General features: G+C 44.0%; 1 protein-coding gene across 4 annotated transcripts in view; it reads right to left on the minus strand.

Moving 5' to 3' along the window:
* The window catches only part of DENND5B (DENN domain containing 5B), a 108,298-nt gene extending 94,643 nt beyond the window's left edge, over window positions 1–13,655 (minus strand). For all 4 annotated transcript variants that reach the window (XM_068142128.1, XM_068142126.1, XM_068142127.1 and 1 more), the window contains exon 1: window positions 13,395–13,655. In XM_068142128.1, coding sequence (XP_067998229.1) covers window positions 13,395–13,506 — 112 coding nt within the window. In that variant the 5' untranslated portion in view covers window positions 13,507–13,655. The remainder of the gene's footprint in view (window positions 1–13,394) is intronic.
* Between the last annotated feature and the right edge of the window lie 3,027 nt (window positions 13,656–16,682).

The raw sequence follows: 16,682 nt of genomic DNA on the forward strand, positions 1-16,682 counted from the left end.
AAAAGAACGGACAGTTTTGGGGGCAGCTGGCGGACAAACTGCTTGCACAGAGCTATTGTTTTTTCTTCTGAAGTTTTGAACTTCCAGTTGCTTTTCATATATATTGATGCGCCAAAAAAGTACACCGCTAAGCCCCTGCACAAGGAGGAAAAAAACCTTGCTGTCTTCTTCCTAAAGCTGCAGCACAACAATGTATTTAAGCAGTATGTCTGTCTGCTGGCAGCCTTCTGAGTTTGCATTTTCTTCTATAAATATTTAACGCAGACGAACTGTTCATGTTACCCACTTTGCCCGAAGTGTTTTGACAGCCATGCTCACCACCTGACAATGATGCTCTATTTAACAGTGCAGCTGCAGACTAAATTTGGTTTCAGTTTTATACAATATTGTGAAACTGATGACCTCCCACAAGATAAACCTGATAATACATTTTTAAAGAGTAGAATTTAAATGTAGTAGCAAGGCAACAAACAGTAAGCCACCACAAGACAGCAAACCAGAAATTTAAGTCTTCAGTGCAACAGTTTGCTTAAATTTAGGTGAAATTCCTTTTTTATTAAACACATTCAGAAAGTAAACTACAATCAACTCTCCAAAAGCTGAAATGGTTTTCTCTTCAGGATAGAATAATCTCCAAGCTTTCTGAACTACAAACTATCATCAGTCTTCAGAGACCTCTATGCACTTTTACCAACTGGTTCATTGCACTTGCTCACACGAAGGCAATGGCTCAAAGGACCACTTACTTGGCCAGCCCTGACAGAGGTTTGGCCCCAACCACTCCAACATGCTCTAACAGACTCAGCATAGTTTAGCAGGGAATAATCAGAGTCAATCTTTCACATCAAAAGATTACAGTATTTTTCAGGTAGAGAAAGTTCAGGTAAACAAAAAAGGCTTAAATAACCCAGTTGGTTAAAGTCATACAAAACAGCTCTGCTCACTTCAACTTGGAATCACTTAAACACTCCTTGGAAAAATTATGTAGAAGTAATGATAAGACAAAGAAATCAAGTCCACAATGCTTATCCTTCCTGATTTCCCCCTGTGGCCCCCAAGTATAGTCTGGGTTACTCAGGGGCTCATTAATGCACTCATCTATTACAAGCTTGCTGGAAGCATGGAGTGATGCCACTTCAGCATGGGCAGATTAATCAAGCGTGGATTGCCAACCTCCCACGGCACTGCAACACAACGCAATGCCACCTCTTTCTAGGCCATGTAAGTGGACATATTCAGCTGAATATCGCCATTAACTTCCAAGACAACTCATAAATGCAAAGTGATTAGCAATCCCTTGCAGTGCCTTTTACTGGAGTGACTCAAAATTTAATGCACTTAGTACAGTTTTATGTCTCCTTATGCATCATTAGCACTTTAACACATAGGAATACATTCTCGGTTCTTAATATTGCCAGAAAGGTCAGAATAGCTTTTTAAAGCAATAAAGCACGAGAATGAGCTGGGTTATTTTTAAATGTGGGATAGGGAAATATTAAGAAGGAAAATGGAAGTAGAGAGCCCCCTCCCCCAGCATGTCCAGATGCTGTATCTCCCATTCAGTGCATTTTGGTGGGGTCAGGAGGAGGGGGAAAAAAAAAAACCCAACAGTGCTTTTCCCTATACTCTTGGATACAATAGCACCAACGCAGCCAAGTGCCTACATCCTTTCATGGAGCTTAAGGAAGGACTTGGACCCAGCAAACACCTATCCTTGCATTGCTATTTATTGCCAAACATAGCTTTGCTCCTATCACCCATTATCACATTGTAGGAGCTGTTGCAGAATTGCTCTCTTAACAAAGAGAGCAATACTCTTCATTTGAGACTGAGAATAAAAGACTAAGAAAGATGGTATTGACACAGCTGTATGGTTTCACAGGTATGGGTGAAGAGCTCTGGGAGTTATGTGACAGGATGCTGGGACAGAAATCATGGTTCTGCCATTTGTAGCTCCTTTTGCTCACACAAGCCTGTGAGGTCTGATCTTCCTTTCTTCCTTCCTCCTCAGTACCACAAGCTCCCCTTCATTCCCTGATGGGCAGGAGGCAATGCATGCTCTGCTCGGACCCCAGCTATGTGGCTGCCAATTAGCCTGCCAAGGTACCCACATGGAGGGGCCTCTCTTGCTTTCTAAAGTGCTGCTGCTTTTCCCGCAGCCTTTGTATTATTGGAAGGTTAATTAGGATCTCTGCTGTAGCTGCAGGGACTTCAGCAAAATATAAAAGTTAAAAGTAATAATTAAACCCCCCACCATATATTTTTAATTTCACCTTTGACAAAATTTAATTGACCTGTGGGCTCAGAAGCTGCAGATAGGATACAGATTATTTTGGAAGGTTGGGGGTTTGAATTTTTTTTTTTTTTAAGGAAACATGTCTAGTGTGATCCCATTATCAATCACACGAGCCGGGTTCTGAGCGTGGTAACGCTACACCATTAACAACACAGATGGTCTCCTGCTTAGCCTCAGCTTCCTTTTTGAGCTATTCAGTGCGCCACGAGAAATGCTGGGGCACAATCAGAAGTCATTGCCACAATATGTTGACAAAATATGAACCAATAACTGAAACCCAAGACAGATTTTGAATTGCAAATAGTTTTCAGATCTTCAGCACAATCAGATACGATATATCTTGGACGCTCCACTGCGCTGGGACAGACCTAAATCTGTGCCTTTTCTCCCCAGCTCCTCGACAAATGTCTCTTCCAGCACTAAGCACAGACCTGCAGGCTAGGAGCATGAATACATCCAGCCCTCAAGACAAGATGTTTTCCCATTCTTATTCCTGCTGAAAGCACAAAAGCTGAACTAATCGGGGCCCTCAGCCCCTAGGTCACAGCTAGGGCACCCGCGCTGGGGACCTCAACTCTTTCTCACCTGCTGACAAGGACAAAGCAGGGCCGAGGGGTCCGAGCTCATTAAAGCAGAGTTTTCATGGGAAGTTCAGCTCACATTAAGCTAGAGGGATTTTGTTGGTGGTGAGCTTTCTGTACCAGTGTGTTAGGCTGCGCAATTTTCAACAGCACTCTTTCTTTCCCTCCCAACTCACTGCCCTGTGGGCAGCTCCAAGAAGAAAGAAAACAAAGGCACAGGCGCAGAAATGACAGTATGTTATTAACCAGAACTGCTATTGTGAAAGTTAACATCTCCCATTACCATTCCCCTTTTGCTACATATGACAGCAGCCTAGAGCTACAGCTGCCTCACCCTATGAGATACTCATATTTATACAGGAAAAAACGCTTACTTAATAGCATTCCTTACACCGGAGTTCTTCACCTCTTAGTCATTCCTTGTTTTGAGATAGAAACACTAGACTACATATCCCTGCTTGAATTAAGAGTGCCAAACAACATCTGCTATCACACTTTGCTGAAGTTAGAAAGGGTCAACATATTTGCAAATACTAGTAAGAGAAACATATCTTGAATGGCATCATATTAGGAAAAAGGCTAAACACCTAATTCATCTGTGCTGAATGGCTCCTATCCCCATTCCAGAGATACTCTCTCTCCCTCAAGAGATTGATAACACTTGTCATTAGACACAAAGATTGACAAACCAAAAAGGGGTGCATTAGAGACACTAGTATTTTAACTCCTGGCCTTGAGAAAGCGTTTACAAGACACAACACAGAGCAGAATACACCCTTCACAGCTCTGCTACAGAGTATACATCCAGCATCAGTCATTACAAAGCACCTGGCAGATTTTAAACATTGAGTCATGAACACCCATTTCATCTCTTTGGTTGTTTTTCTTTGGGTTTTGGTTGGTTGGTTTTGGTTTTGTGGGTTTTGTTTGGGTTTGGTTTTGGAAGGTCAAAACTCTTGTCCCAAATATTCAGTGCTGTGTATTTTCACACTGTTACACTGGAAGAATAAATAAAGTGAGAAAGCACAACATCTGCATTACAAAAAGTCCCACTCTAGAAACTGTGCAAGAGCCCTTCGTCTCCCCCACACCAGCCAGCATCACAGCCAAGAGCACATCTATGTTAACAGAGACGTTGTTGTTTTGGCTTTAAGTATAAAATTGTCCTGAATTTTAAATTCATGCCAGAGTATTGCGCAGCCCAAACCAAACGAGAATACCAAGTGGGAATAGTGATGGAAAAATAGTATTGAGTAACTAATCAGCAAATCCTCCCCTCCCTCAACAATGAAAAGCCAAATATTTACTCAATTGCATATTGCATTCTTTGCTCAAATACTTCATAGTTTGTATTTTAACAAGTAAATCTGAATTGTCTTTCCTTAGCATCTCACAGGAAAGCAGAGGGCCCAGCTGCACATATTTACACCACCTGACCTGATTAATCTCAGCAGCAACCTGCAGAAAAACAACGGGGGGGGGCTCCTAAATCAGGATTCGGACCCTCCAAGCAGTCTCCAGGCCAGCAAGAAAATGGGCTCTAGACCCCACCAGACATCTAAAGTCAGTGTAAGCAATACCTATCTGGACCATGAAAGCAGCATCCTCTCCCAGCAGGTTAGCAGACTAACCCCAGAAGTAAGTTACTCCAAAGCAGACTGCTTGGCCCATTTGATCAGTATTTCATTGAGAAATTACCAGTTAAGTGAGCACTTGGTTTCATTGTTTCATTACAAAGAGCTCAGCCCTGTTGGCTTTCAGTCACAAGCCTCAGAAGCACCTCTGGTAAGGAAGTAAGGAGCATCTATGGCAACGCAGGTGACATTGCATTACAACACGTGGCTCAGCTTGTGTGTGTTTGGGAAAACAGCCACGCAGGGAAATGAGCATAGGTTTATAGAGATGCTAAGGGGGAAATGGAAATGCAAATTTATACAAATCATTTCAGTCATCCATGAAAAGCAGCAGCCACACACACTTGTCATCGCTTCCACACAACGGTGGTTCAGATTAAGCCCCTTTACCCTTTCACATGTTAGTCTTTAACATGACAAGAGAATGCCAAGAAGGGGGTGAACGGAGGATTCGTCTAGCTTTCATGCAGTGCAACCAATCATTTACACAACTTCAAAGCATGATTTGATTCAATCTGATATAAAGCTGGGGGGGTTGGTTGTTTTTTGGGGTTGGTTTTGGAGGAGTGGAGTGGTTTGGGGGTTTTGTTTGTTTTGGTGGGGGGGTTTATGGGTTTTGGTAAGTCTTTTTTTTTGGTTGGTTGGGGTTTTTTGTTGCTTTTTTGTTTTCTTGATTGGGGGGTGGTTGATTTTTCTTTTTTGGTTTGGTTTCCTTTTTTTCATTTTTTTTTTTTTAATTAATTCCTTAGGTGCAAGAATTATTATGATGATGAATAATATGACTGCAAACCAAAGCCTTGTCCATGCTCCAAGGAGGAGGAGCTCACTCTCTAAGACTGACATATTTAAACATTGCTTCTGACCATAAAGCAAGAACTGCTGACATTTTTGTATGAATCCATGAAGAAAAATGCTCTTCTCCAGGGAAAGAGCAAGTTTTCTTCACAGATCCACCAAAGCCAGATGCCTCCCCCCCCCAATATTATATTCTACTAAAACTTAGGTTTTATACTATCACTGGAAGCATGTAACTGACAAGTATAAAGGTTCTTAAAAACACCTCCACATGGAGTATGTATTAGCAATGGCATATTCTTTCCATTACACTCTTTAAGCATCTGTTTAGGTGCTTTGATGTTATTGTTCATGGATTGGGTTAGGTGGAGGAAGAAACAAAACATCACACCTTGAAGGGGCATGGCTTCATGTATCCAACCAGGCACCTTCATAAGCCTTAGACACCCTAAGGAGAAAGCTCTCAGCTAAGATACCATGATCAGACAGCTAAATAAAACCATCTCTGACTCCAAGCAAGGAGCACCAGCCAAACACCACAGCGTTAACTTGATCAAAGGGCACACACTGGTTTGTTTTCTTTCACTCACGTTTGTCATTGACTCCAGCCCCCACTGGAACAGATCAGGAACTGCAGTGGGGAGCACTGTGCCAGCCATGTATCCAGCATCAGCCCACGCAGAAGCTTTGCAGGCTGTACGTTTGCCAGCATGATTCAGGGACAAGCTGGCATTAAGGACAACTTGATTAGTCCATGACAAGCAGGTGAAAGAAGACAGGCAAGAGAGCCCTGACATCCCTGTTCTGATGGCTTGTATGCATCTCCGCCTTTCCTGAAGCAGCTTATTTTGGAGGGATTTCTGCAGCAGGTTCCACACTAGCACAGATCTGTGGGCAGGGTGTTAGGGTGCTGGCACAGCTCCGGCAGCACTGGGAAATTCCTCTGGAGAGGACAGAAAGACTTACAGGCAAAGAGCTGAGCAGAGAAATCAATACTACAGTCACACACTGCCCTGAGCAATTCTGACATATACACAGTTTCTGCTTCCCTGTTTTCAGAGGGGCAGGTATCACCTTTCCCCAGACGCTCCACTGCCACGAGGACCACCACAGAGATGGATGTCAACACAGAAGCCTCTCCACTGGCAACAGGGACCTGCACCTTCAACATAAGCTGAGAAAAACCATGTGTCTTCATGTTCCCTGACAATACCTAGCTGTAGCAAGGCCTGATCTGGCACTGGTAGGCTTCAGGATGTGGCACATTTGCCTTTCAGCGCTCTCTGCTTGAGGAAGGTGGCTGTGATCCCAGGGATCCTGGCTCTCCCCAGCCACTGCACCACTAAGCTGCCAGGATGGTGCCAGTGGTGAGTTCAAGCTGATGTGTAGGAACAAGATTAGAGTTGGATTTAGTCCGTTCTTACAAAGAATGGCAGTTCAGCCATTCTGCCTGCCAGATGTGTGAAGGAAAAAGGCTACCTATAGGAATATTAACAGTCCAGTTACTAGGATTTTCACTGAACAGAAGCCCTGGTACACAGTCATACCTTTGTCTGCACTACCCAACAGGTGCTGGCTGCAAAACAGCCTCCAAGAGTGCTAGAGAATTTTGTTTTTCAGAGTGGAAATTAAACCAGCAGTTTATCTGATAAAAGAAGTACAAGAAACCTCTCTGATTTAGCATTAGTGAAATCAGTGATATTGATAGCAACCCAATCAATACTTTATTTTCAAAGGAATACAGTGTAAAACACTTAGATGAAGGCAAATGCGTAACTGAATAGTCACAGCAGGTCTGGGGAAGCATTTAAACCCAGCATCTCTCTGGCATAGATACAGAAAGACAGACAGCACTATTACTAAAACATAATAATACATCACAGCCATTAGCAATTCCACAAGTAGCTCCATGAGAGTTACTCCTCACTGTACATGGAGATGATACTTGTCAATAATATTGACAGTTCTTTATAAAAAGCACTGTTTCCTTTGGCTGCAGAAATCCTCGTGCACAAGCTGAGTATTTAATGTATAATTCAGAAACCTATTTAAAAAAAAAAAAGGTTAAAGAAAACCCTCAGTGTGGTGTTACAGTGGAATTCTGGTTTTCCCCAGCAGCAAACCCCTCCACGTTTAGAATAAACCATCACACCGACTACCCATGCCACCACCTTTAAAGCCATAGAAGACAGCAGAAACATTACTCCTATTTCAGGACCAAATGGAGGTTTGCATGAAAGCAGAGATTATCTCCATACTTAACTAGAAACACAACACTTCGGCAAACCAAGATCAAAAGACTTGTTTTTCACACGAACAAAGTATTAACCCAGCTGAGATTTTGATCACACAGCTTTCCTAAATGTATACCCAGTGTTTCCTCGTTTATTATGACAATTTACAAAACCCAAGTAACTTCAGTAAGCCAACTACTCCATCCAATCCCCTCATCCATGAGACTTGCTTATTCCAGTTGTAAAGGTCAGATTTAGTGCTGTGTTTGTGTATTGCTTCCTAAGGGGAGCAGGAGAAATGTTTGGAGTCTCACGCCTCCCTTAAGTCTTGTGATGATCAAAAATCCTAAGCAATCTACAACTGCTTCTGAAAAATTAGTTAAGTATTGCTAAATTGTACAGCATAAGCCATCTTCTCTTCTACCCATACCACTCTTGTCCACATCCAGGCTGCTTAATCTGGACAAGCCTTCTGAAAATGCTTTGTGCAACTCTGAACTGTACTCCAGAGATGACAAGCAAAACTCCTGTAGCCTGCCATTCATTTGTGGCGACTGAGCAAGTCATGAAGTTGGGCCACAACTCTTTGGATATTCCTTGGTGAAGGGAAATTTCTCAGTCTATTTCCAGCAAACTAGGAAAAACCCCATGTACTTACTTTCAGAAAAAAAGTCAGGAACACAAGAAGTTGTATTGCTGAGCTCTCTGGCACTGCAGGGTGATTTGGCACAAAGGAAGTGCAATGGAAAACTTCAAGGGCTGCAGGGAGACTCTGCAAGGAATGAGCATGCAGATGCCAAGCAAAAGTCTTTTAGCTTTCTAAAAATACAAGCCTACTAGTCAGAAGTACAGACTGCAGCATGCCCTGGTTTTCAATGTTATGAACTGAAGTAACATTGCATTGGATTAAAATTATGTATCGATCTCTGGATATTTGTAGGAAAACAGCGCAAGGTAGAAAGTGTGGCCAAGACTAGACAATGTAAAGTATCTTGACAGACACAATACAGTAACTAGAACATCTCCTCACTCTAAGTATAGTCTTGAGGTAATATTTTAAGGTTTATGTGTGGAGAAAAAAGCCATTAAATTTTTAATTTCACACAGCTAGAGAGATACCACATTTCCACCACTGTTCATATTCTGAGACCCAGAAGGCACCATCAACCATGGCCCCTCAGGTCTCATCCCATGCTGGCTTACTGCATCCTCCCTCCTTTCAAACTGCTCCAGCACCATCATCCTCAGTGGAGCATGGACCAGTCTTGGGAACCAAAACACCCATCCCTAATTCTGTCTCTACTTTCCTCCAGTACATTATATTACTTCTCCAAGAGAGGATACTTTCATTTCTTTTTTTCACTTGAATCCTGTGCATTCTGGATTTTTCTAAATTGCAGTTTGCAACTCACTGTAACAAGATCCTACAAAATTCAACATGCTCTCAAAGCAAAATGAAAAAGCTGCTGCAGCCAGGAAAAAACAATCTCATGCCTTGCACATAGACTGCAAGTGTATAGACTATATACTTCTAAGCATTTTATAAATACTACCACATCATCCAGCTCATTAATGGAAAGAGTGTATAGAAGTGACAGAAAACTGACCTCAGGGACCTCACCTGCAGTATCTCCCTGGTATAATAACTAACCTTGGGTACCTCTTTTTTGAATGCAACTTTTCTTTTTGAATTAATTATGCATCAGCTCCTTGGGATAGTTTCACCTAGACCACATTTCCCACCTTTGCCTTTAAAAAATATGAGATGGTATCAAAGTTATAAACTTATATATAGTATGACAAAATATGTAATAGAAACACCTTAATGACCAATAATGGCTGTTTAAGGCAACAGTAAATACTTACTCTAACAAGTTCATTTAAGTGCATGCAATGCCAAGGCTGATAGGTTCAAAATGGCTTTACCTGAAGGAAGTAGGAATGAAGATGAAAGAGGACTGAAACATATTTTCCATCAGCTATGAGCATGAGGGAAAATCTCACTTCATCCTATTTTAGCAGAGTTCAACAGGGCACAGAAGCCAATACTGAAATTTGCATGCTTCTCACATCAAATGCTATTTCATATCAAATACCCTGATTTTCTGACCTCTCTAAGTAAGTGCTAAGAAATCTTTCATTTCCTTTCCTCCCTCAAACCCCTAGAAAGACTTCCCCCCCTCCCCTTCTATCCTTGACTGAGAGCTTTGTGATAGTTCCACAAGTATTTTGACAGCATTATAATTCATATGTTACTTTGCTCTGTGCCTGGATGCACGACCAAGTTGAGCAATAGGTGATCAGCTTTTTACCTATCAAAATGAATTCATTTAAAAACCCCAAATTAATTCACTTTTAAACCCACCCCCCCCCCCCCCCCCCAAAATTAGTCCACCTGAAAAGCTACCTGTGCAGCAATTTCTTCTTTAAAAAAGCCAAACAAACTAGGAAATTGTGTACCACAAGACAGCATATATACAAAAGAGGAAAGAAAAGAAAAAAATGAAGGAAAATCCAAGGAAAATGAACCACTTGCATGGTGGAAAACTCTCATCTACCAAGTTTATTTTAAGCACTGAGCATCCACAGGAATGAGAACTATAAAGCAAGTCACTTCTCCCTGAAAGTATGTCAAGACCTTATACAATTTGAAAAGATTTCATTTTGTGAACAGACCTAACAGCTTTGCAATAAGAATTCAAAATGTAGTTTTCACCCTGCCTCCAGGAGCATCCTCAAGACATTTCAAAAACGTGCCACTTCATGCCTGATGCAGCAGATGAGGGGGGTTTGGTGGTTTGTTTGGTTTTGTGGGGAAAAATAGTTTGGGTTTAAGCCATCAGGCAAGGAAAAGCCTTCACACAGGAGCTGGTCCCAGTCTGTCTGCAGGTCAGGGAGCTCCAGATGACAGCAGAGCTGACTCACCAGCAGCTCCTTGGCATGCCACGTGCCCTGGTGAGGTGTCTGTGCCTCAGCTGATTATCAGCAGGTCAATCTAGAAGCCAAAAATCCCTGGAGAGTTTTGAGACTTCTGCTTCTCTGTTCACTGGAGAGGCCCTAGGGCCTTTGGGGCTGTGGAAGAGCTCCTCTCAGCCTCCTCTGCTCAGCCCTAGCACGGCTCCTAATCAGTGAGACCGGGCTTGAGCAAGGCACTTTGTGTATGCTAGCTGTTAAGGGATTCACGGGTTTGGAGACCAGCAGTTTCCTGATTGCCTTTTGTTTTTTTTTTGCTAAACTGGGGATAACCTGTATGGTGGCTTAAGTCGCAGCAACTTTTCACTGATACTGTGACTTACCACATGCTCCTTAAGCATGAGAATAGGAAGATGGAAAGCTATCACAGCTACATAATTCAGTACTGAAAGGGTTCCTCATTCTTTTCTACAGAATGTTGCAAGACCTTTGTTAGAAAGAATAGCCTCCATTTGTGTGTTTCCTGTGATACCATAGACTTTCTGTTCCCTCAAGCGTCTTCCTCCTCACCTATTCTGATAAATCAATCCTAGCAGCTCAGTTTTTGAAATCTGTAACACGGATTTCTAGATGGGATCTCACCAGTACCTGCCTATAATGACATTAATACACCCCAAGCTTTAGCACAAATGCTTTCTTAGCTACATCTAAAACCAAGTGTTGTTTCTTCCACAGCTGCATTATATTTGTGGCTTACAGCACTCCCTGTTCTTCCCTAACATTTCCAACAACTGAGCTCCCAGCTGATAGCAGAAAGCTCTTGTCATGAGTCCCTAAAAATACAACATTGCTCAACAGCAGTTATTAAGTCCCATCATATTTCTGTTAATCCACTTACTTGCTTCATCCTCTATCATACCCCAACTCTCCTTGGTATTGAGAATACCTCCCAGATTGGCATTACCAAAATTCTTGTATGCTCAAATCATACTGCTGGACCTTGGCTAGTTTAAACCAGTTACAAAGACCATTCTACTTGTTATTTCCTACTGAAGAGAGGGGAAAGAAAAGTGAGATATCTGTCCCACTTGCTTCAGGAAGACTTCACTTTGTGGCAGCTTCACTTTGAAATTATTCATAGTTGCATTATATTTTATAAGTGGGCATGCCCCAGGTGTGCCAAAATGTCATTCTTTAACTGAAAAATGAAGAGGGAGACTTCCTTTAGCTTTGAAGTCTCTTTAGTATTGCTGAAGCAGTTCAGCTAAACCCACCGAACGATCATAAAAGATGAGCCCTGTAGTTAAGCCACTTACATTGCACAAACCCACTGCCTTCAGCCCATCCTGGAGGAGTGCTCCCAAAGAACACGACTGCACATCTCACTGGGAAATGGAGCAGAAATCAGCAAAAGCCAAGTTTGGAAGTCTGGGTATTCATTAGGGAAGGCACAGCCTGACAGTCCACACTGGTTTAAAAATAGTTTATTTTAGATAGAAGGGTTCAAGATGACTTCAAGTTTAAGAAGCTGAAACCCTAAGGTCCTATTATGCAAATTAAACCCTGTACACCATTAGCTGGCAGATGGCTCACCAGTCAGGAGTTTCCCACTTTCAGAAGCAAAACTTAAACCATACAATTGCAGCCATTAGTACCTATGAAAAAGGAAACTGACATTAAAGTACTTTTGACTAATGCTTCCTCTTGGAGATCCCAAGACTAGCTCCAGTGTGTGCTCATTGCAAGGGGAAAAGATTGAGGTATGCTGCGTTCAGATAAAGCTCCTCAGAACGTCAGGCACATGTACACACTCCTTTTACAGGTGACAAAAATATGAACTTCAACCAGGGTATACGTTGATCAGTAATGCAGATCAAGTCCTTCTCTTACACAACCAGAAGGCAAGGTACTTCCTGATGCAATAGCAGCAGAGACCTCACCAGGATCCCATCACCAGGCACCGGAGCCCACCACTGCAACTTCAGTCATGTACAGCTCATTTGCCTGCAGTGCGAATGCATAGAAGCGGTCAAACATATATGCTAAGGGCTTTCCAACGCTTAACTCCGTGAGAAGATGTTTAGCCTCCACGCAATTATGTCCTGTCACTAAGCTCACAGTCAATCTAATCTTGTATGTAAAAATCTGACTTAAACAGCTCCTTCCACATAAACAAAAGGGACATTCAGGAAGGAATACCGCCCTTCCCCAATATAATCAGCTCACATCCATTCATGAACCTTTTAAAATAAACATTTTAGAAAATGTGTTAGATCGCATAGTAATTATTTTGGTCTTTGCTTTTGTAACATTCTTGGCAGTGGAAGGGAAGGAAGGATGCAGGCAGACTATTTCTGAACAGGCAGAAGATGCGACTAAAAAGACATAATTAAAGATGCAATTCCATTAATTTATTCAGTTCTTCCCAGACAACTCCCCTCCCCTTCCACCGCAAACAGGGAAGAAAATCCATCTGCCACCCCCGGAAAGCTCAGCCACTCTGCTCCCGACACTTCCATAACCCTCGGTATCCTCCCGTCAGTCGCACCCGGCCAGCCGTGGCTGAGCCGCGGCACCCACCAGTCGAGGGCGGGCAAGGGCTGCCATCCCCCTTCAACTCCTTAGGGACCAGGGGCAGCGGTGGGTCGGCATAACCCGGCCTGCGGGGAAGGCGCATCCCAGTGCGCGGCAGGAGCTCCACGGAGGTGGAGGATGCTCCATCAGCCCTTTGCCGAATGCTTTATCTTCCAAAGCTGTTCCCTCCCTGCGGGTTCTGCCGCCTCGGCGATCCCCCATCCAACCTCCCTTGGTCCCCTCCTTGCTGGGGGACCAGATATTTTGCAGCAGCAGATTGCAAAAGCCCGGCAAGCCGCATCGGCGCGGGTGCGGGTGCGGGCGAGGCCTCCGCGCCGCGCCTGGCCCCAGCAGCGCCGCCGCTCACCTGCCAGTTCGTCGGGCTCCAGCCCGCTCTCCGCGTCGATGCCGCACAGCACGAAGTAGTGGGCGAAGCGGCAGGGTGCCGCGCCGGGCCCGGGGGCGCCGCTCCCGCTCATCCCGCCGGCGGCGGCGGCTCCCTGCGGCACCGCGGCTCTGCGCAGCGGCGGCGCGCCTAAGGGCCGGTCACAGCGCACCGCTCCCCATTCCCGGCGGTGGCGCGCAGGCCGCGGCGAGCAACGAACACCGGCTCCCGCAGGCGATGGAAAGAGAGCGGGCGAACGAGAGGGCTAGCTGGCGCGGAGAGGCTCCTCTGTCAGCTGAGCGGGGCGGGGGCAACGGGGCGGGCGGCGCCGCACTGATCGCCCGGCCCCCGCGGGGCATTTAAACCTTGGGAGGCAGCGGCGGCCTGGCGCCTCTCTCGTCTCTTTCCTAGCCTTTATCAGCGGTTTGGATGTAAGGGGTGCGGGAGAGCTCTGGGCGACCTTGTGCCTCAGCACTGCTTAGGAGGTAACTAGAGCCTGTTTTCGCCCGCCCCCCAAATCAAGAGTAGGAGAGATTGGCTTTTATCTCAGTGAAAAATGAGATGGTGCTCTCCGCATGAGGGGGTTGCTCCTGACTTCCCACAGCCAGAACTAGGACGACCATCGGCTGCGCCTAGCGTTTCCTGCCGGAATCCCGCTTCGGGAAATGGCTTTTTCTTTTGCTGACCCGCATGTCGAAACAACAATTCGAATGCCAGCGAGAGCCTGCCTGAAAAGATGGAGGGGGGAGGAGCGGGCTGGCGGATGACTTTTGGGCAGTCCCCGTCCCAGCGCTGTGACCAGTGTTAACCGCACCACGTTTGCTCCTAGGATGGAGAAATATTTCCTTGCTACACGCGCTCCGTTTCAAAGGGAAATTCTAAACTGTTGAAATGTTGCTTCATTCCCAGTTTGTTTAAGATTTACCAACCACTCTGCCACGTCCAGGCAGAAATCAGTATTATTTTATCCCCGTTGCTTGGCCATTGGAATGGGCTGCCCGTGAAGGTGGTGGAGTCACCATCACTGGAAGTGTTTAAGAGGAGACTGGATGCTTAGTGCCATGATTTAGTTAGATGGTGTTGAGTGATAGATTGGACTCTATGACCTTGAAGGTCTTTTCCAACCTGGTTTATTCTGTTCTATTCTATTCTAAAACCGTTCAGGAGTGGCATCTGCATTTAAAGAGACAGAGATAATTCTGCTGAAATTTTGGGGGTTTGTTTTACTTTGTTTTTTCTCTGACATGTTGAGATCTTTGCTTATGTCAGATAATTCTGCCATGTATTTAAAGGAGGTTGTTTGCAGAATTCAGTATGCACTCTCATCCTTTTGGGTTTGTCTGTTTTATGTTGAGGGGAATTTTCAACCCACCTCACCTGCCTTGGTCCATTCAGTCTATAATCATTACAGTATCATCCTTTGCTTGTTGTAAACTCTTATGACCTTTTTCATGTACCTCTCAGCAGCATGAGCCACGTTTTTTCTGTGATTTATGTTTGTGCTTATTCAACAAGTGCCTTTGATAAAGAAATGCCTGCAAGGAACCTGATATTTCATCCAGCATAGGTCATTTTATGGTGGCACATGGAATAATTATTTGTTCCTACCTGGAGGCAACCTAGATCAGCATATCTCTCTCCCCTTTGAATTAGTGAGTTTTATGCCTTTTTACTTCTCAGCTTCCTGTAGTGCTCTCTGAAAGCAGACAAGAGCTAATCCAATTTCCTTACTTCTCAATATCCAAGAGAAAGAAAAAAAAGTCCTCTCTCACCATCACTGATTCTGGTGGTTGCAGCACCCAGTATTACAAGCTGAACCTTGATAGCCCCACGTAGGAATTTGCCTGGAGACCAGTTATTTTCTCAACTTTGCCCTGTGAGCTAGGCTATTTTATTTAGTTTGGTTTGTTTATTAACTTGTGTGTATTTGCTTGTTTGGCTTTAGATCAGATGACATGAGTTAAGTCAGTCTCTGACCCTCGTTCAAAATGAATTGTTCTTACTGGGGAGAAGTACCATCATTTTCTCTTATTGGGAGCTTCTCTTTTGGAGGCCAGGTGGCATGGGTGTCTCCACTCCAAAACAGAGGCTTCACCAGCTCTAGGACTGCTTCTAAGATTAACCCAAAGTTTAACACAATGGCCCTGAGCTTTTTACCTTGGCAGAAGGTGGTTCTGGATGACTTTAATTTAGCTGTCTTCTGTACAAGACAGTATTTTTGTTCCTGAATAAAGTTCAGTGCACAGACACTTTAATCCCAATAAAGTCAGTCATACCTATAGCATTAAACAAGGGGATAAAGCACAACACATGAGATTGCAATCATAAAATCTAATATAGTTGTTCCTCTTCTTGGAATGGATGAAAGGTTGCACTCCTGCTCCTGTACCCAAAGCTCTCACAGATATTCTTGTTGGAGTTTCACAGAAGCAATGATTTCTTCTTCTAAGACAACTGATCTTCTGGGTGTAAATGTCATCCAAACAAGGCTGCTCAGCTCCTTTGCCATGCCAGCAGACACGTCTGTGCCAAGTGTGCCTGGGCTCTGGTAAGTCATGTTATGTCCCCAAGCCTGATTTTTTTTTTTCCCTCATCAAAACCCTTCCATCTAAGTTGTACCAGTCTTCCTCCCAAGCTGCTCAATCTTCAGACACGCTGTACCGCCTCTGGGTAGCAATTCTTCACTCTCATGCTTTTTTTCTTTCATCTTGGCCCTCATTCCAAGGAAGATTTTTCCAGTGAAAGTAGGCTTGAAAGTTAGCTCACAGGACAACATCATTGATTATAATAACAAATTTCAGAGCTTAACTGCAGGAGGTAGATTGGATACTCACTTACAGGTATTTTTCCATTTGTCTTCTTTCACTCTTCAGCTACATTTATGTCAGCACAAAATGGATAGCAACACAACCCAAGTTAGCTGTAAGCTGCTGCCTTCTTCCATCCAGTTATAAAAACTGCCATTAGGAAGAGGCAGCAGAGGCCTTTACATTTGGCTTGAGCAAGCCTGCACAGCAGAGAGTTGGCTGAGTTGTATTGGCTTGTAGCACCCAGGAGCACTCTGTGCCCATCACATGTTCTGTTGTGCCACGAAGGCTTCCCACATCGTGTATGTGACAAAGTGCAATGGCACCTCTTTATACCACATGCCACTGCCTGACAGATACTATCATATTATGTACAGCACAGGAAAGCACCAAGGTGTTCCCTCAGTGTCAGTAATTGCTGTTTCTCTATATCAAAACTTTTTGCACTATTTTTTTCCCAGAA

This window comes from Melanerpes formicivorus, unplaced genomic scaffold (genome assembly GCF_026170545.1).
Source record: "Melanerpes formicivorus ecotype bairdi unplaced genomic scaffold, bMelFor1.0.p_v2 SCAF_8, whole genome shotgun sequence".
Lineage (NCBI taxonomy): Eukaryota > Metazoa > Chordata > Aves > Piciformes > Picidae > Melanerpes > Melanerpes formicivorus.